Source organism: Paroedura picta, chromosome 3, assembly GCF_049243985.1.
Source record: "Paroedura picta isolate Pp20150507F chromosome 3, Ppicta_v3.0, whole genome shotgun sequence".
Lineage (NCBI taxonomy): Eukaryota > Metazoa > Chordata > Lepidosauria > Squamata > Gekkonidae > Paroedura > Paroedura picta.
Genome location: NC_135371.1, coordinates 173,571,983 through 173,592,560, shown reverse-complemented (window position 1 = coordinate 173,592,560; position 20,578 = coordinate 173,571,983). Strand labels below are relative to the sequence as shown.

General features: G+C 54.1%; 2 protein-coding genes across 2 annotated transcripts in view; one reads left to right on the top strand and one right to left on the bottom strand.

The window, feature by feature from the left end:
• TEX28 (testis expressed 28) overlaps positions 1-10,957 on the top strand; it is a 31,172-nt gene extending 20,215 nt beyond the window's left edge. The window contains exons 2-5 of the mRNA XM_077329711.1: positions 3,242-3,324; positions 5,580-6,277; positions 7,796-7,931; positions 10,527-10,957. Coding sequence (XP_077185826.1) covers positions 3,247-3,324; positions 5,580-6,277; positions 7,796-7,931; positions 10,527-10,838 — 1,224 coding nt within the window. The 5' untranslated portion in view covers positions 3,242-3,246 and the 3' untranslated portion in view covers positions 10,839-10,957. The remainder of the gene's footprint in view (positions 1-3,241; positions 3,325-5,579; positions 6,278-7,795; positions 7,932-10,526) is intronic.
• A 3,127-nt stretch (positions 10,958-14,084) lies between these two features.
• On the bottom strand, positions 14,085-19,541 carry LOC143833638 (green-sensitive opsin P521). Its single transcript, XM_077329708.1, has 6 exons — positions 19,276-19,541; positions 17,805-18,101; positions 17,004-17,172; positions 16,289-16,454; positions 15,428-15,667; positions 14,085-15,171 (listed from the first exon to the last, which is right to left on the bottom strand). The coding sequence occupies exons 1-6, from the start codon at positions 19,382-19,384 to the stop codon at positions 15,055-15,057; spliced, it is 1,098 nt and encodes a 365-aa protein (XP_077185823.1). The 5' UTR covers positions 19,385-19,541; the 3' UTR covers positions 14,085-15,054.
• Between the last annotated feature and the right edge of the window lie 1,037 nt (positions 19,542-20,578).

The following is a 20,578-nucleotide window of genomic DNA, read 5'->3' as shown; positions in this document are numbered from 1 at the left end:
TGGCGCGGCTTGAACGGAAAGGGGCTGCTGGCGTCTGCCCAGGGAGGCAGGGTGGGCCGCCAAGAAGCCGACAGCTGTGAGAGACGTCAGACGGTGCCTCTGCAGCTCTTGGGATGCTTTATCCAGAGTCAGCCACCGGATCTGCCTTGGTCACCCTGATGGTGACCAAGTTCTTCTGACAGTGACAGCAAAGGTCTTCTGACAGTGACACGCCCACGCCTTTCTCCTGGACCTCGGTGACTTTCAATGCCTGGGGAAAGAACGGAGGCAGCCTGGCATAGCCCAGTCTTATCAGACCTCAGCAGCTAAGCAGGGTCCAAACTGGGATGGGAGACCCCCCAATGAAGGCTCTGCAGAGGAAGGCGATGGCAAACCCCCTCAGTGGCTCATTTGCCTCAAAGGCCCCTTGTTGGCAGTTGGAAGCTGATCAGGATCCATGGGGGAACACCAAGGAAGGTTCTGCAGAAGAAGGCAACGGCCAACCCCCTCTGCTTCTTGCTTGCCTTGAAAGCACCTTGCTGAGGTCACCAGAAGTTGGAAGCTCAGCAGGGTCAGTACTCGGAAGAGAAACCTCCAAGGAAGACTCCTAGCCCCGACCTGGAGGAATGAGCTCCCGGAAGAGCTGACGGAACTATCAGAGTTCCGCAAGGCCTGCAAAACGGAGCTCTTCCACCAGAGCCAAGAACAACGGGGGACCCTCCTCAGGCTACATGGTAACATTTATGTATGTATGTATGTACGTATGTATGTATTTATAATTTGATTTATATACCACTGCTCACAACAAGCTGGCTCGTGGCAGTTCACAACGTGTGTGTGTATTTATTTATTTATAATATATAGAAAACATACATAAAAAACAACCATACAACAATAAAGCATCCTCAAAAATACCAAACCCAATGGAATACATCAAGATGGCGGTACAACTAGACAAAAATCTCCCCAGCCTCCAGGGCAGTTGACTCTAGGAGGGAGCAGCTGGGGGTGTAAAAAGAAAGCAAGGGAGATTCGAACAGTGGTTCTTTGTAGGGCTAGCACCAAAACCCTAAGAATCAGGGCAGGGGGGATCTCAATTCCCCGGTACTTATCGCGCCCAGCCTCAACCAAACGCCTGGCGGAAGAGCTCCATCTTACAGGCCTTGCGGAACCTCGAGAGTTCCGTCAGGGCCTGTGGCTCTTGGGGGAGCCCATTCCGCCATGTAGGGGCCAGGCCCTGGCCCTGGTCGAGGCTAGGCATGCCCCAGGACCCAGGACCATCAGCAAATCCGTACCTGCAGAGCAAGGTGCATCCAGCGTACCCCAGAGCTGCAGGGATGGGGAGAGGGACTATACCGCCAATCTTGTGTGATCTTTTTTAGCTGTGTTCTGTTATAGGATGGGGGTTTTTATCCTGTTTTTACGGGGTGGGGGTTATCTTGTACCCCGCCACAAGTCTTCGGAGAGTGGCAGGCTTAAAATCTGACGGATGAGAGAGAGCGAGAGAGAGAGAGATCACCTGATAAATGTTTAACAAATTTCAAAGATAGATTAAAAATTAACGCCCACCCTTTTGGAAAATCCTTCCAGGGCCAGCAAGCCACCCCAGGGGTTCCCAAAACCCTCGCTGAAGAAGCCTGCTTCCTATCCTTACAAATCCTTAGGAAGCCAAGCAGTAAATCTGTTTCACTTGACCCTCGTACCTTTGCATGGCCCAGCAGCAGGGCAAATGCACCAGGTGGTTGTGCTCGGTGGGGGGTCCCGGGGTCACTGGGACGGCTCTGGTGGAAGTTTTTTTCTGGAAGGCTTGGGTCAGTTCTCATGAAGCTTCATACCTTTAAAGCAGAGTCCGTGGAATAAAGGAAGGCACACGCCAGTGTAGGAACGACAGGAAAGGAAATCCCACGTGGCAGTGAATGCTAACAACAATAAATATATTACAAACTTGGCACAGTTTCTTGGAATTGTAATTCAGAACCACAAAACTGGAGACAGGAGCTTAGAATCACAAAACCGCCGCGAGACCTGTTGGGGAGCGGCGGTATATAAATTTAAAAATAAATAAAAATAAAGTTGGAAGGGACCTCCAGGGTCATCTAGTCCAACCCCCTACACAAGGCAGGAACTCACAACTACCTGCCCACCCACAGTGACCCCAATTTCCTGCCCAAGAGATCCCTCCACCCAAAAATCTCTAGAATCCAGCCAGGCCTGGAGGGAATTCACCTCCCACCCCACAATGGTGATCAGCAGTTCCCTGGGTATGCAAGGAAGGGCCACAAGAGACAAAAACAGCACATCCCTTCCTGCCCACCCTCTCACAATCTCTGTGAGTTCATAAAATCAGCGTATTCGGTAGGAGCCATGGGGACTATGGCGAGATTTGAACCCGGTTCCAGCCTGTCCCAGGGCACTTAGCATCTGAATTGTGTTCATGGCCAATGGCTGCATATCGTAAAGGGCAATCCAGAGGGCATCTTAGTCTCAGACAGCCTGGCACAGCTGTCATCCTGTAGGCCACTCCCTGGTTCACCCCAAAAGTCTTCTTTGGAACCATTGTCCCAAGATCCTCTATTGCAGGGGTGGCCAACCTGTGGCTCTCCAGATGTCCATGGACTACAATTCCCATGAGCCCAGGAGCTCTGGAGAGCTACCGTTCGGCCATCCCTGTTCTACTGTGTCCACCACTGCAGGTACAGCTGCCAACCTCCAGGTCACTGGAATGACAACTTCTCCAGGCAACATCTAGACCAACATCTAGAAAGGCTGATCTAGTCCAGCGCCCTGTGACCAGTTCCTCCTCTGGAGGGCCAGAGTAGGAACTGGATAAAGAGGCCAAGGTGTTTCCCTGATGTTGTTTTCTGTCTCTGGGATCCAGAGGATGAGTGCCTCTGTATGTGGAAGTTCCCTATAGTTGCTGTGGCTAGCTGCTACTGATAGAATTGTGCTCTGTGAATCTGTCAAATTCCCTTTTCAAGCTGTCTATCCCTGTGGACATCCTCTAGCAGCAAATGCCACATTTTGATCTCTCTCTCTCTCTAAAGCGATATTTTGTTTTCTCTGTCCTGAACCTACTTGCCCAGCAACTTCACTGGATATCCTTGGGTTCTAGAGTTTGGTCCCCATGGGCACCACGTTGGGGACCCTTGTTAAGTGGAATAACTCTGCAGGATTGCTCTGTTAGTTACTGACCTTGGCTAGAAGCGTCTGGGCAAGAAACGGGATGATTGGCTCTTTGACCCACGTGTCTGTCTCCATGCAGCTTCCATGGTGGACCCCCAGGACCCACCCAAGGGAGAATCCCCCCAACAGGCAGAAAGCTCCACCAGCCAGCAACGCAGTTCCGTGAGTAACGTCTGCATCCTGCGGGGGTGCCAAGGCGCTCTTTTGCTTTCTTCCCCCTTTGGGAGTCTACAGGCCATGAGACAGGAAGGGTGGGTTCGTTCAAACCAGGGGTGGCCAGACGGTGGCGCTCCAGATGTCCATGCACTACAATTCCCATGAGCCCATGGAGCTTCCCATGAGCCCCAGATGGCCATGGACTACTATTCCCATGAGCCCCTGCCCAGCTCAGTTCCCATCGTCTTGTCACCCCTCATTTAGACTTTCCAGGTGGCCCAAGGTAGGGTTGCCACCTCTGGGGGGCAGAGTCTGGGGGCGGCAGGGTTTGGGAAAGCGGAGTATCATACCTCAGCGGAGTATAATACCACAGAGTCCAAAGCCTCCATTTTGTCCAGCGGAACTGATCTTGGTCACCTGGAGGTCGATTGTAAGAGCAGGAGATCTCCAGGTGTCACCTGGAAGCTGGCAACCCCAGAGACCGGGAGGCTTCTTGGGGTCATCCTGGAATTAAAAGAAGAGTCCCTCTGATGGGATCGTTGGTTAATAGACAAGAGTTTTGCCAAGTCATAGGTGTGAGATGGAGCACAGCCCATAAATCTCCCAAGAAGTTTATCCCACCCCCCCCACCCCAAAAGGGGATATGGACATTGATTCAAGTCAATCCAGTTCACATTCAGGGGGGCGGTCAAAAGAAGAGAAAGGAGCCTAATCTAAAGGGTACTTTCTCTGTCACAAAATGGTCACCTTGTCCGGCGTTGCACAGGAGAATAAGGGCAGCGTCTCTTGCAGAGAGACCTGCAGGAAGATGCGTGTCTGTGGAAGGCCATGTGGAGTGAGGGAGAGGACAAAGTGGGAGAGAAAGGAGAGGCCTCATAGTTGGAAGGGACCTCCTGGGTCATCTAGTCCAACCCCCTGCACTATGCAGGACACCCACAACCCTCTCGCTCATCCACTGTTACCTGCCACCCCCTTGAGCCTTCACAGAATCAGCCTCTCCGTCAGATGGCTCTCCAGCCTCTGCTTAAATATCTCCAAAGATGGAGAACCCACCACCTCCCGAGGAAGCCTGTTCCACTGAGGAACTGCTCTGACTGTCAGGAACTTCTTTAGACGGAATTTCTTTTGCATTAATTTCATCCCATTGGTTCTGGTCCATCCCTCCGGGGCAAGAGAGAACAACTCTGCCTCAGAGAGGTGTTGTGCATGTGGATCTGCCGACAGCCGAGCTTGAGGTCCAAGGCAGGATCCAAACAGATGCAAGAGCAGCCGATCCACTGTGAGGCAGGGGCCAATCTATTTACACCAATCAGGCACAGCTGAGCCAATCAAGCTCAGCCACCGGAGAGCCTTTTGTGCACAAATTGGATATAAGTTGTTTTTTTCTCGGGGATTCCAGTCTTCTTGTGGCTTCCTTCAACTTGTACCCACCGCTGAGCTCAATGAAGAGCTGTCTGTTTGCCCAGTAGCCTGACATTCCGACGAACCCCGTCAAGTAGAAAATACCAATCCCCCCTCAGAGTGGTGTAGCTCCCCCCCCTCCGATGTCCAGGCAGTCCGAGATGCTCACGCCAACACCTTCCCCAGGTGAGAGCGCTCAGAGGCAAAAGCCACAACTTAAGTTCTCTTAGTGACCAGTCAATTCCTTGTATATCACAAGGAATTTCACAGGCTATTTCAACTCCAATGCTGTGTTCTTGTATTCCTTCTGTAATAATTCTCTATATATAAAATCCAAAATAATTGTGTTTAGTAGACACAATCGAAACGTGGGCGAGTGGAAATCTTGCAAAGCTCCATTAGATGGGTAATTTGCTGGGGCCTGAGGCTGGAATTTATTGTAAGGATGTTTACGGGATTATTCTTTCCTTTATAGAGTCACAATCCCTGAAGCCGACGGGGAGGGGGGGGGAGTTGACCTGGGAACTCGTTTTGATTGTGAATCCGGGAGGCTGAAGAGAGAAGGGCAGCCGAAAACGACCAATCCCATTTAGAGTTGTGATCTTAGCCCCGCTTATCTTGGACGAAGGGATTGATGTTTTCACATCAATCAGTCATCAATCAACAGTAACAATAAGGGGGAAACGGGACATCTGTAGGATCGACAGCAGGGCACATCTGTGGAATTGCCCTTAGACAAGTCCAGCCCGAAAGGACTGTGGGGGCCTGGATATTCCGTGGCCTTCATGTGTAGCCGGAGTTTCTGCCGCTTCCCCTGATCTCGTCATCTCTCCACTTCCCCTGCCCTCCCCCCATCGCAGGTGGAGACCTTTCGAGACCGCACCGCGTCCGTGGCTTCCACCGCGACGCAGGGACGGCGTTCCTCGGGCACTTCCAACGCCGGCCGCAGCCAGAGGGACAGCCTCCAGCACCGCATCTTCCACTTGTCCGAGCTGCTGCGGGTGGAGAAGGCCAACCAGGACGAGAACACCTCCTGCTACGTGGAGCTGGTGAGCAAGGCCGACCGGGAGAAGGCCCCCACCATCCGGCAGGCCTTCGAGCGGATCAACCAGCGGTCCTCGGCCAACATCGCCCACCTTGAGCAGCGACTGCAGGACTGCTGGCTCCAGCTGAAGAGGTTAGAGCAGAAGGCTGTGGCGGCTGCAGAGGACAGCGCCACCAGCTCCTCCTCTTCCCAGCAGTTCTCCGCCCCCAAGGGCAGTTTCTCCCGCGCAGGCTATTTCAGCCTGCCCCGCATCCGCGGCTCCAAAGTCAGCACCATCGAGGAGATCCACGGCCTGGCCCCCGGACCGAGTGAGGAAAGCAGCCCCGCCTCAGAAGCCAACCCCAGGCAGCTCCTCGATGAGATGGGCAAGCTGAGGATGGAGGAGCTCAAGAGCCAGCTGGCCGAGCTGAAGGGAGCCCACAAGGACCTGGAGGAAGACTGGCACAAGCTGGAGAAGTCCTGGAAGGAAGACAAGTGGGAGATGATGGAGCTGCTGCAAGACGAGAAGAAGAGGTGGGCAGAGTCACCGGGGATCCTGCCTCCTGGACTCTCCCTGATGAAACCTGGGTTGGGGCTTCCTTGGGTCGTGTCTCCAGCAGCCTCAGAGCTAGTACCATCTGGGGGCGTGGCACAGTAGCAGATCATCCGTTTGGCACGCAGAAGGTCCCAGGTTCAATCCTCAGCAACTCCACTAAAAGGACCAGGGAGGAGGGGATGGGAAAGACCTTGGCCTGAGACCCTGGCTCAGTGGCAGAGCCTCTGCTTGGCAGGCAGAAGGTCCCAGGTTCACTCCCTGGTATCTCCAGTTAGAAGGACCAGGCAGGAGAGGATGGGAAAGACCTTGGCCTGAGACCCTGGCTCAGTGGCAGAGTCTCTGCTTGGCAGGCAGAAGGTCCCAGGTTCAATCCCCGGCATCTCCAGTTAGAAGGACCAGGCAGGAGGGTATGGGAAAGACCTTGGCCTGAGACCCTGGCTCAGTGGCAGAGCCTCTGCTTGGCAGGCAGAAGGTCCCAGGTTCACTCCCTGGCATCTCCAGTTAAAAGGACCAGGCAGGAGGGGATGGGGAAGACCTTGACCTGAGCCCCTGGTTCAGTGGCAGAGCCTCTGCTTGGCAGGCAGAAGGTCCCAGGTTCAATCCCCGGCATCTCCAGTTAAAAGGACCAGGCAGGAGGGGATGGGAAAGACCTTGGCCTGAGACCCTGGCTCAGTGGCAGAGCCTCCGTTTGGCAGGCAGAAGGTCCCAGGTTCAATCCCCGGCATCTCCAGGTGAAAGGACCAGGCAGGAGGGGATGGGAAAGACCTTGGCCTGAGACCCTGGCTCAGTGGAAGAGCCTCTGCTTGGCAGGCAGAAGGTCCCAGGTTCAATCCCCGGCATCTCCAGTTAGAAGACCCAAAGGGGATGGGGAAGAGACCCTGACATCTCCAGTTAATCCCCGGACTTGAGATCATGAGGATAGGATAGGGTCCGGAGAAAAACCTTCTAAGAGTTGTGTGGATCTTTCTGTCCAAGTTGGTCTGGACTCCCATCACCAGTTTACAAAGGTCAGTCCCCTGGAGAGAATGGACCCTGATATACCACTGATTTTAGGTGAAATTTCTCCCCAGATTTCTACCTGCATCCCCAAATTCCCAGGAATGTCACAACATAGACCGACTGCAATGGATTAAGGGTCTGAGTCTGGGGTGTGTCCAGGGGTCCATGTTTCTCCCCTAGAGTCGGGGGAAGTGTCAGATGGGAAAGCAGCCCCTCTCTTCTCTAATCTCCATCTGTAACAAGATCAGCCAGCTGCCTTGGGGAGGGAGGGGGAGGAGATGTGGGGTTGCGATACCTGCCAGGGTTTGTTTAGGGGAGGGTCCCCATTTGGAGAGGGTGTCATAGAGCTCATTTCTGAAGCAGCCCTTTTCTCCAAGGACCTGACCTCTGCAGCCTGGAGATCTCCTGGCCCCACCTGGAGGTTGGCAATCCCAGGGGAGGGTGTGGCCTGCCCTGCCTCCTTTCCGAGTCTTGCTCCACCCGCCTTGACTCTCCAGGCACTACAACTTGGAGGTGCAGGTGAACGACGTGGTCCAGGTGAACCTGAGTGAGATCACCAACCTCAAGCATGACTTGGCCTGCACGGAAGAAAAGATGGTCTATCAGTCCTACGAGCGGTCTCGGGACATCTGGGTAAGCCTGCATTGCTCGGGGGACGGGGGAGTAGCTTAAGGATTCATGAGGCCCCTAGCGGAGACCAGTGGTGGCCTGAGCAGCCAGACTGGGGGCAGAGGGAACCTCACTGCAAGGGTCCTTAAAGAGGGAAAGGGGGGGAGAGGTATGGCCCTGATCCATGGGGGGAAAGCACTCTGCAGAGCCCCTGAAAGCGCGGGATCTGTGGCATGTGTTACAAGTGCGACATGGATAAACCAGTCCTGATGCCCGGGGAGGGCTGGCTGACACGCCCTCCTCCATGGAGGTGGGATTCCTCCACTGCCAGGTCTTACCCCGAGCCACAGATAGCCTGGCTGATGGGGGATGGAGTTAGTAAGAGAACGGAGAAGGCTTAGGCCTCATTGATGGCATTGCACAGGAAGTGACATCATCACGCCAGAGACATCTGGTGTTTAGGCAAAAGCTCTATGGTAAAAACTGCAGTCTGGAGAGGAGCTGGAATTCCAGGGGATCCCCAGGCCCCACCTGCAGGCTGGCATCCCTGACCCTCAGTGGGGTCCAAGGCCACAGAGTCCCCCCTCCCAAGCAGCCCTTTCCTCCAGGGGAACTGATCTCTGCAGTCTGGAGAGGAGCTGGAATTCCAGGGAATCCCCAGGCCTCACCTGGAGGCTGGCATCCCTGACCCTCAGTGGGGTCCAAAACCACAGAGTCCCCCCTCCCAAGCAGCCCTTTCCTCCAGGGGATCTGATCTCTGCAGTCTGGAGAGGAGCTGGAATTCCAGGGGATCCCCAGGCCCCACCTGGAGGCTGGCATCCCTGACCCTCAGTGGGGTCCAAAACCACAGAGTCCCCCCTCCCAAGCAGCCCTTTCCTCCAGGGGAACCGATCTCTACAGTCTGGAGAGGAGCTGGAATTCCAGGGGATAACCAGGCCCCACCTGGAGGCTGGCATCCCTGACCCTCAGTGGGGTCCAAGGCCACAGAGTCCCCCTCCCAAGCAGCCCTTTCCTCCAGGGGAACTGATCTCTGCAGTCTGGAGAGGAGTTGGAATTCCAGGGGATCCCCAGGCCCCACCTGGAGGCTGGCATCCCTGACCCCCAGTGGGGTCCAAAACCACAGAGTCCCTCCCCCCCCCAAACCTGCCCTTTTCTCCAGGGGAATGGATCTCTGTGTTCTGGAGAGGATCCGAAATTCTGGGGGGTCCCCTTGAGTTGTGAGGTTAGACTGAGAGATTGCAACAAGCCCAAGATGGTCTAATGAACTTCCATAGCGGAGTGGAGATTTGAACCCGGTCCTCCACAATCCAGGCCCCACCTGGAGGCTGGCATCCCTGACCCTCAGTGGGGTCCAAGGCCACAGAGTCCCCCCTCCCAAGCAGCCCTTTTCTCCAGGGGAACTGATCTCTGCAGTCTGGAGAGGAGCTGGAATTCCAGGGGATCCCCAGGCCCCACCTGGAGGCTGGCATCCCTGACCCTCAGTGGGGTCCAAGGCCACAGAGTCCCCCCTCCCAAGCAGCCCTTTCCTCCAGGGGAACTGATCTCTGCAGTCTGGAGAGGAGCTGGAATTCTAGGGGATCCCCAGGCCCCACCTGGAGGCTGGCATCCCTGACCCTCAGTGGGGTCCAAGGCCACAGAGTCCCCCTCCCAAGCAGCCCTTTTCTCCAGGGGAACTGATCTCTGCAGTCTGGAGAGGAGCTGGAATTCCAGGGGATCCCCAGGCCCCACCTGGAGGCTGGCATCCCTGACCCTCAGTGGGGTCCAAGGCCACAGAGTCCCCCTCCCAAGCAGCCCTTTCCTCCAGGGGAACTGATCTCTGCAGTCTGGAGAGGAGCTGGAATTCCAGGGGATCCCCAGGCCCCACCTGGAGGCTGGCATCCCTGACCCTCAGTGGGGTCCAAGGCCACAGAGTCCCCCTCCCAAGCAGCCCTTTCCTCCAGGGGAACTGATCTCTGCAGTCTGGAGAGGAGCTGGAATTCCAGGGGATCCCCAGGCCCCACCTGGAGGCTGGCATCCCTGACCCTCAGTGGGGTCCAAGGCCACAGAGTCCCCCTCCCAAGCAGCCCTTTCCTCCAGGGGAACTGATCTCTGCAGTCTGGAGAGGAGCTGGAATTCCAGGGGATCCCCAGGCCCCACCTGGAGGCTGGCATCCCTGACCCTCAGTGGGGTCCAAGGCCACAGAGTCTCCCCTCCCAAGCAGCCCTTTCCTCCAGGGGAACTGATCTCTGCAGTCTGGAGAGGAGCTGGAATTCCAGGGGATCCCCAGGCCCCACCTGGAGGCTGGCATCCCTGACCCTCAGTGGGGTCCAAGGCCACAGAGTCCCCCTCCCAAGCAGCCCTTTCCTCCAGGGGAACTGATCTCTGCAGTCTGGAGAGGAGCTGGAATTCCAGGGGATCCCCAGGCCCCACCTGGAGGCTGGCATCCCTGACCCTCAGTGGGGTCCAAGGCCACAGAGTCTCCCCTCCCAAGCAGCCCTTTCCTCCAGGGGAACTGATCTCTGCAGTCTGGAGAGGAGCTGGAATTCCAGGGGATCCCCAGGCCCCACCTGGAGGCTGGCATCCCTGACCCTCAGTGGAGGCTGGCATCCCTGACCTGCCTCCCCCTTGTGGCTTCGGCAGGAGGTCCTGGACTCTTACCAGACCCGGCTGGCCAAACTGGAGTCGCAGCAGGCAGCTCAGCAGCAGGAAGCCATGGACTTGCCTCAGGCCAGCGTGTACAAACTGTACGGGCAGCTCATGAACTTGCTCCTGACGGTGGCCGCCATTCTCCTGGTGTGCATCTCCACGGTCTCCGCCTTCACTCTTCCTCTCCTGCGCTCCCCCTGGCGGGCCCTGACTACTTTGGCCGTGGTCACCGCAGTGGTCCTGGCCTGGAACTACTTGCCAGACGTCACCGAGCTGCAATGGACAACGTGGCTGCCCTCCACTTAGCTGCCGCAGGTCGAAAGAGGGACCTCTCATCTCTCAGGTGCTCCCCGGCCATACCGGCAATATTTATTGGTTTCTACATATATATCTATATTTATATCTCTATTTATTAAAGCCACATGAGCCTGTCTCTTTGTGCTCTCCCCCGAGCCTGGTTCTCAGATAGCCCCAACAATGACTGAGGCTCCTCGTCTGAGCCCGTGTGGCAAAAGGCAGTCCGGCTCTGGATCCCCAGAGAAGATGACAGGAAAGGTGGTGGCGCTTGGGGGACAGGGCAGAGAAAGGGGTCTCTCTGTGGTCCCTACGGAGGCTCCACCTAGGAGCGCATGCAAATAGGCCGCTGTTGAGTCGGCTGAGGGGAAAAGACCTCTCCGAAAGAGGGTTCACACCCTGCCCCTCGCTACAGGCATTTGTTAAGCCTTTTAGGGCAGACAGTTTCCCGCAGGGCGCTGGAGTGGAGCCTGGATTGCCCTTGATTTCCTGCTTTCAGAATTTCTCGAGCCAGAGTTGGCAACGCTATATGCTTTCCGAACAAGCAAGGGCCTCTCCCATAGGTGGAAGTATTTAGGCCGGAGGAAGGCTTCAAACTTGCTAAGCGGAGCGCAGTGGGATAGTGGAGTCTGCTTGGGCCAGCCTAAAGCAGTCTGGGAGCTGGAGCCAGCGGCTTCCCGCCACGTGCTGATCCGGATGGCGTGCAATCTCTTCCCTTGCCACTCCGCTTCTGTTTATTCAAATGTGGGCTCCTCTGGAGGATTTCCCTGCTGCACTGCACCCTGGGAGTCAGATTGTTTCTTTCCCGCCTGACTACCCTTGACATTGCCCCAAATACTCCAGCCTATTATGCACAGGTGCGTTCCCTTGCTTTTCGCCACGCATGTCCGTCAGGTTCTCTTTATCGTTCTGCATTGATTTTGCTTTCAGGTCACTTTTCCTCAGGGTCTTCTGAAAGTGTTTGTGGTGCCAATTTACCTCTCGTTTTATTTCCAAGCTGAAAACCATTCAAAAGATTTGCTCAGATTTCCCCCTGCCCTTTTGCTGCCCCTTGAGGGTCACTGCCTGCCCATATCAAAGTTGTTCCATCCACTCTGCACCTTCTGCCATCCTTCCCCAGTTCATAGGTGTACAAGTTCTGTTTCCCCCTCATTTTAAACGTTTTCAGTTTTTTTTACAAGCAACACGAGTCTAGTGATATAGGACTATTACTAGTCTTGGATTGCGGAATAAAAAAAAGTAAATGATGGGCGAACGTTTAAAAGAAGCTACGTGAGGTTTAGTTCCCTGCTGGTATTGACTTGAAAAGGGGATCAGTGAGGAGGCAAAGAGCAGTGTCCCCAGAGTGGGGAAGAACTATATCAGAGCTGCACATTAACAAAGGGGTGAGGAAACCATCAACATGGAATTAAAATGACATGAAATGTAAAGAGAGAAAGACTGGGATGGGAAGCTTAAACCTTTGGAAATATTTCCCCCTTTAATGCTTTAGTGAACAATATTTGAGGGGACCGGCCATTTTTGGAATCTCGGGAAACCAAACATTAAAATGGAAGCTGTGCCCCATGGACTCAGTGCAAACCTCCAAGAATCATTGGGGATCGATTCATTTGGAGGAAGCGTGCAATCCTCACAGGGCAGGCTTAAAAAAACTGCCCAGATCATTGTTGTGCAGGAACAAATGAGAGAATCACAAAGAGGAAATCATGCAGATTTACAAGGAAGGGCAGGCAATGACTGATGAGGCAGAGATGAAAAGACACTTTTTCTTCACATTAGTGGCACAAGACTGAATAAGTTCTCCAGAGCTTCTTTCAGAAGACTTCTCCCCCTTACAAAGCACAGCCCCGTGCAAAGCATCATGGAGTTTCAGTTTTGCTCAGGTGTGTGCAACATGGCATACAGACACGGAGAGAGAGAGAGAGAGAGAGAGAGAGAGCAATACCAGCGTCACACCGGATTATGAGTTTGTGTGACTATTTCCCGTGGCTCACGGTGGCTGATTGCGCAGCATAGAATCCCCTGGTGGCCTGCAGGATGGGAAATGAGGACTTGCAGTTGGCCCCTGCATGGGATGCTGGGCTAGACAGACCAAAGGCCTGATCCAGCAGGGCTCTTCTGAGGCCTCTCTGACCTGTTGTTGGCCCTCCAGAGGAACTGGTTGGCCACTGTGTGAGACAGGAGGCTGGACTGGATGGACCACAGTTCTGAACCACCAGGGATCTTCTGATGTTCTTTGTCAGTGGTACGGTGGGACCCAGGATCCCCCAGAATTACAACTGATCACCAGATGACAGAAATCAGATACCCTTGAGAAAATGGCTGCTTTGCAATGGGGACTGCCTAGCTTTATACCCCTCAGAGGTTCCTGCCCATCCCCCCCTCTAAATCCCCATGAGTGTCCCAAAGTAGAACTGGCAATCCTAGTCAAGGCTCCTTCTGGCTACCCGTCGACCTTTACAATCTTGGAAACTCCCTCCTGTTTGCAATCCCTATTGTAATTTGCATGGGGCTTTTACCCACTCCCAGATCAACTAAATCCCTCCCATCTACACTGAATTCGATTTCCATTTTGATTTGGGGCACTTTAAATTTTCCCTCTGCAACATGCATGATTGATCCAGAGTGACCCTACCTTTCCCTTGCGATATCCTGGAGTGGATATAAGCCTCGATTTTTCAAAAACCACCATGAATAAATGTGCCGATCTCTGCTTTTTGCGAATTAACTTGCTGCCTCCTGCCTCCAACGCTGTAGCAAATCATTCTTCCTTGATTGGCCAGGCCGTCAGTTCAAAGTCTTCCCGGTTCCGGTTGCAAGGCTTGTCTTAAAGTGACTGCGCTCCAGAAGCCCTTTTCTCAGCAGAGATTTGCCTCTTGGATTTATTCCCCCTCCTCTGCTGTCTCCAATCCTCCCTCCCTCATTCAAGAAAAGAAAGAGGCTCCTGCTGTGCTTGGCTCCCCTCCCCGTTTTGAGCTTCCTCAGTCAAGTGTAGAACACTTTCTATTTCAAATGGGGGGGGGGGGTAGAGGAAGACCCGAGTTCAAATCAATCTGAATTTAGCAAGATCCACAATGGAAAAAAACAAAGTAAGTGCAGAATCAGCCCCTGTCTCGGTACCAGACACACATGTACCAACAGACATTCACCAAGACACCACACAGCCGGTCGAATAAGAACTCCGCTTGAGTAGAGAAGTTAAAAACCTTTATTCTCTAGCTCACTCTTTGCTGCTGCGTTTCTGCTTGAACTGAGATGATCTGTTATTATTAGTTAGTACACTTCTTTTTTTTTTTTTGGTCATTTTTTTTTCCGATTGCATTTCTAGCTAAAACATCCCAGTTGGGGGGGAACAAGAGACTTGAGTATCAAACACTATGTACAGAAACAATTTCAGATGGGCCCTTGCTAGGGGAGAAACACAAAACTCCCGGGGCGTCTAAAGTGGCTTGCGCTGGGTTCTCTGCATTTCAGCCCCGTGTCAGAAGCGTTACGGCCACGCCTAAGGAAGAGCTAGGAATTCGACACACCCAACCTTGCTGAGGCACAGACACCTTGCGTGGGGGTGGGGGGAGAACACACGCTGCATTGATCTGGCCCCCCTCCCGTCAGATGCACTCCCCGGCACCAGTGAAAACCTCAGAGCAAAAAGGGAATCAGAAATGGCCCTGCCTGGCCAAACAGTGGGCCGTCTCCCTATAGGGACCCTTCTATCCGTCCCTCCACAAGATGGGGGTGGGTGGGTTATGGGGGGTGGGCATGGGCTCTGGGGCCAGTTGATGGGCCAATAGGGCCATGGGCAGACTTGCTTTACAAAAGCTATACGCTTCCCCCAGGGAGGCCCCCTCTCTTTGCCCCCTTCTGGGAGGAGGAGGGACAAGCGGGGAGACTATTTAAGGGTGGCTTCTGAAGCGAGGGAGGCCCAAGACAACACCTAAGGAGCTTGGAGGAAGGCGGGACATGGGATTTTGCATCTTTCAACCCAGCCCCCACCGTTAGAAATCTCAGAGGAACTCAGAAACCAGCCCCCACCCCTGGCCCACCACAGGAGAAAGACAAGCCTGGGCTAAATTTTTTAAGTCCAAAGCAAAGGGACCATGGAGGTAGCTGACCAGGGCGTCATAGGCTCAAGGGGGAATCCTTATGATGCTGGAGGAAGAAGAGGTTCTCATTGGGGCTCTCCCGGGAGGCAGAGTCCTGGTTTGGTGTCCATCCAGGCAGGGGGCTATTATGCTGGCGCTACGGAGGAGTTAGAGACAGAGGAAACCTCCGTGCGGGATGTGGTAGAGGCTTCAGAGCCATCATCCACCTTCTTACCAAAGAGCTGCATTATGCAGTTACGGAACTGCCGGAACAAAAACAAGAGAGACAGAGACAGAGAGGAGAGAGAGCGAGGAGGTTAATTGGCGTGGAGGAAGAGATCTCTGCCAGCCCTACATCCTTTGCAGCAGCAGCATCTTTCTGTTCTCCCCACTCCCCCCTCGCGGCTGACCACCCATCTGTCTGGAAATCCTAAACAGCCCCTGCTGGGTCTCTGCTGCTCTGTTGTTTCCCTACCTTCCGACCTCTCTCTCTCTCCTTTCGAGGCGGGAGCAAATTACCTGTCTGTTCATGAAGACGTAGATGATTGGGTTGTAGATGGTGGCGCTCTTTGCAAAGTAGGCAGGCAAGGAAGCCAGGAGGGGGTGGAAGGCATAGCCCGGGTTGGCAGCGGCAAAGCTGGCGAAGGAGGCGTAGGGTCCCCAGCAGACGCAGAAGGCGAAGATCATGACCATGACCATTCTGGACACCTCCCTCTCAGCCTTCTGTGTGGACTCGGATTCTTTCTGCTGGGCAGCCACCTGGGCAGAGAGGGGGAGAGGCCGGGTTCAAGAGGTGCCATCTCGCAGATTTCAGTCCGCCTGCCGTCAGGGAGCAAACGAGGTAAGCCAAGACCGAGGGGGAAGAAGAAGGGTCCCCACGGGGAAGTGCTTTTGGGGAGAGAGGTTCCTGCAGGAAACAGGATCCTGAGACATTGCGTTGGGCCTGTCTACTGTGGGGCAAGGTTATTCATACTTCAGTCAGCGGAGGAGAACCAAAGACCCACGGTATGTTAGGGAGGCTCGTTGCTATTTTGGGGACAGTGGCTAGCTGGGGGATTAAGCAGGACTAGGAGACAGTTACGATCACAGAGAGCCAATCCCATTGATGAGATTTTTCGGGAAATACAAAGGTAGGAAGCCCTGAGTCAAAATATAACTGGGGGAGGACGGGATATCATAGGGGCCAATGAGAGGGGCAGGGCCTGAAAGAGAACGAGTCGTTTCGAGCAGGGAAACAGGAACTGGTTATGGATTACGGGGGTGTAAGAGCTCCCGTTCCTGAAGGGAGTGGACCCCCTGCAAAGGACAGTAGGCAAAGGCGCTTGAGGGAGGGCGGGAGGGAGAACGGGCCGATGGATTCCTAGGCAGGGGGCCGCTTACCGCACGGATAGCCAGCCACACTTGCAGGTAGCAGATTACAATGATTGCGAGTGGGAAGAAGCAACAGGTGACCATGAGGGCCAGCATGTAGGACTGGCAGCCGAGCTCGACGTTGCCGCTGAAGACATCGGGACCGCAGGAGGTCTTCAAACCGTGGGGCCAGAACCTGGAGGCGGGAGGGGAGAGCGCAAGCATTGTTTTTGCACATGGAGCTCAAGGGGCTACTGAGCCTCTCCTCGTGCGGCTTAAACCAACTAACAATCCAAAAGGAGCCATTGTCATGGCCAGGGACATTCTGGTCCTTAAGACCGACAGCAGCAACTGAGGCCAACGTGTCCTCCTAGGATCATGCCCAAGTCCAAAACGGAGCTTAAGCTAAACACTCTTGGCTTGTGTTCTGGGCCAAATTTCACAGCCCTCTGGTGATACCATTCTTCCCCTCCCCCCCCCACATGCCAGAAGTGATGTCTCATGACCCTTGAACTTTAAAAGCAACATTTGTCCCACTTAGCCTCCTTGCAACTGTGAAGAGCAACACAAGCCAACACTGTCGCCCATTCCCCCCAACACTGGGCACTTGACTCTGGCCTCAGCTTACAGCTTGATGGCCAGAATGAGGAGCGTTACTCAGTCCCCAAAGGCCTCCTCTTTCCCAGCCTCCCTCTGGCCAGCAAGCCACATGTGCTCCTGACTTCTCCATGCTCTCTGTACTCACCGACTCCAGCCGAAGATGGGCGGTGCTGACCAGCCCCATGCCCATATCCAGGAGAAGAGAATGCCAATGATGGCCAGTTTGGAATCAAACTTGATGTTGCCAAAGGGCTTGCAGACCACAAACCAGCGTTCCCAGGAGATAATGGCCAGAGACCAGAGGCCTGTAATACCTGTGTGGAAAGGAGGAAAGACGGCCTCTGTCACCAGGGAACAGGAATCCAAAGGAGGCATCTGCACCGAGACTTCAGAGGGAGGGTCTCTCTGTCCTCTGCCCACATTCAGTTGCCCGCACATTGTCCCTTCTGCTTCCAGCTACATACGCAGCTGCCAGAGAAAGGCATATGGGTTGTGCCAAAGGAGCAGCGTTCCCACCCCAGAACCATCAGAGAAAGGGTGAGCAATCCGCGGGAGTGGGAGAAGAGCATGAGGGGCAGAGGGAGGGGGTGGAGGAAGGCGGCAGTGCATGGGAGGGTATGCAAGTTGCCAACGAGTCATGGACATGGGAGGGCATGAGCACCCAAACCTGGAACCAGCCCTGATCAAGGCCTGGTCTGCGAGTCTGGGACAGCCTGAAGCAGGAGAGAGTCAGCTTCCCAAAAGCGGAGCTGCTTGGAATGCAGAAGGCCCGAATCTCCGGTTCAAAGGACAATGCTGACATGGTTGGGCTGAGGGTCTTATCTGGTATAAAGCAGCTTCATATGCTCGTGGGGTGATGAAGGGAGCCGGGAGCAATGGCGTCGGGAAGGGGGTGGGGCAGAAGAGAGACGGAGCAGAAAGCAACAGTAATCCTATCATCTCTTACCGCAAGAGGAGACGACGTACCCCTCTAACACGCACATGGGGTGGCCCAAGACGAAGTAGCCAAAAAGCTGGTTGGTCACACTGATGGTGCTGGCAATGATGGTCTCAACGAGATCCACAAATGCCAAGTTCACCAGGATCCAGTTGAGCGGATGCCGCAGCTTCTTGAATTTGGCAGTGGCCACCAACACTAACCCATTGGTGAAGCAGGAAGCGAGGACGACCAAAATCATGAAAAAGGAGACCAAGTGGTAGACCCATCGCGGTGCAATGTGATAGTTTGGACCTTCAAAAGGGCCTGCCAGGAGAGTGGGAGAAAGGGTTAAAGAGATCCCAGCAAGGGCTGCCAACCTCCGTCTGGGTCCTGAAGTTCTCCTGGGATGGCAGCTGATCTCCAGATGACTGAGGTTGGTTCCCCTAGAGAGCATGGCTACTTTGGGAGGTAGGCTCTTCAGCATCACTCTGCTGAGGACCTTCCCTTCCCCAACTGTAAGCTGCTTTGAGACTCCTTCGGATAGACAAAAGTGGCATATAAGAACCAACTCCTCTTCTTCTTCTTCTTCAATGCCATCTCCCTGGCCCACACTCCTAAAATCTCCAGGAGGTTTTCAACTAGGAGTTGGCCAATCCTAAATCCCAAGCTCCCAGCTTGTGGTCAATGAACCCATCAGCCCAAACTCGTCACCTTGCTATGCTTCCTTCATATTTGTACTCCTGTAGATTCCCAAGAAAGTAAATGGTTTTACACCTCTCCCTGTCTTGTAGGCCAACATTTCCCCCAGTTCCTCAAGCTCTCCCTGCACAGTTCCTTAGGAACCTTCCAGAATCTTCTGCAAAAACCTCAGGCAAATTCCAATTTCAGGAACCCTCTTTTCCTTAGAGCTTTATCACCCACTGGTCTCTTGTGTGGAGCTCTCCCAAAATTACAGCTGATCTGCAGACAAAAGCAGTTCCCCAAGAGAAAATGGCCACTTTGGAGGGTGTCCTCTAGGCAAAGTACCCCACTAAGGGGTCCCTCTGCTCTACAAACTCTGCCCTCACCAGGTTGCCCCGAGATGTCCAGGACTTTTGCAAGCTGCCCTAGGCATGCCCTAGCTACATGGCTCTTTCCAGCTTTCTCAGTCTGTCAAGACAGGGTGGCCAACCTCTACACGGTATCTGGAGATCTCCTGGAGTTACAACTGACTACAGTTCCCAGAATTATCTCTGGATTCCAGATGACAGATTTCAGGCCCTCTGGAGATAACGGCTGCTTTGAAGGGCAAATTCTACAGCAGGGGTGGACAAACTGAAGCTCTCCAGAAGTTCGTGGGCTACAGCAGGCAGAATTGTAGTCCACAAACAGCTGGAGAGTCACAGTTTGGCCACTCCTGTTCTATGGCATGATGCCTGCTACGAGGTTGCTCCCCAGGAATTCCCCATTCCCTCGTCCTCGTTCCCCTTGAATCCCCTTCTCTCAAGCTAGCCCTTACCCCGCGTATTGTTGGTGTTGGTGTAAACGAACACGCTTCCTCGGGTGGTGTCGTCGTCATCTCTGCTCCGGCGGGCTGCAAAGACAGCCACGTTCCAAGCTTCCGTCATGGCCCCCGCTGCCTTCTTCCTTCAGGGGGGGGTTTCCTCTCGCCTCTTCCTGCCCTGACCCTCTCCCTCACTCCCTCTTGCTCGCTAGAGGTTCCCCTCAACCCCCTTCCTCTCGTCTTCTCCTCCTCCTCGCCTCGTTCGCCCCTCTCTGTCAGACTCTCACCCGTCTGTTCCAGGGCCCCGGCACTACCCACTTATATAGCCACCCCCCCAGGCAGATTAAGATCCCCAAAGCCCTTAAAGGTCTTATCCCTTAATTGGGCTGTGATTTGGCCCCCGCCTTTTCTCATTTCCATGCCCTCTGCCCCCCTCCCCAGGTTGCCTGAGCCTCAACGGCTCACGCACACCAGCGTCACCCTGGGCGTCTTTGCCGGACACTTCAGGTAAGGGATGAGCACGGAGGCCTGATTACAGAGGCCAAAGAGCTCAACTAATCCCCCTCAGAATGGCCCTTCTTTGCTAATTTCCTAATGGACCTGCCCCGCCCCCAAGGAGGCCAAAGGACTTTTCGTCCCAGTTTCTCTGCAGCTTTGGCGATGAAGCCGGAACTCTGCCCACCCATGGGGCCACAAATGCAATACCTCCAGAACCTGCCCATCCCACAAGGCGACTTCAAAAAAAAATAGTTTTGTTCAATTTTTTAATCTTGCCCCTCCAGCGAAAAAGGAGCCTAAGGCCGCTAACAACCTAGTGACGTGAGGACAATAACAAAACCACAATTTCAATGAAACCCAATTGTAACTCGGCACACAACAAGCTAACGTTGTCAATGGCTGAGCCCCCCAAAATTAGATTAGTGCGGGGTTTCATGAAACCCTGGGGTTTCTTGACAGCCCTGGAAAAGTTTCCTGAACGGGTGGGAGTTAATGAATTTTCAATATATATTTTATATTCATTAAGCATTCATCAGGTGATATGACCATACAGGGCCATGTAAAAAAGAAAAAAACACACCCACACAGACAGCAAAAGTGAAACAAAAACTAATCTCCCAACATTGGGCTGTTGCCATTTTGAAGTGCTTGGCGTGCATGGGCATGGACACACAGAACAGCAAAGGTAGTGGCCTAGATGGATTATAGGGTTGCCAATCCCAGACTGGGGCATTCTGGGAGATTTGGGCTTCAGTGGGAGCCTGGGAGGGTGTGGTTGGGGGAGAAACCTCAGCAGTGTATGACACTCTGGAGTACAACC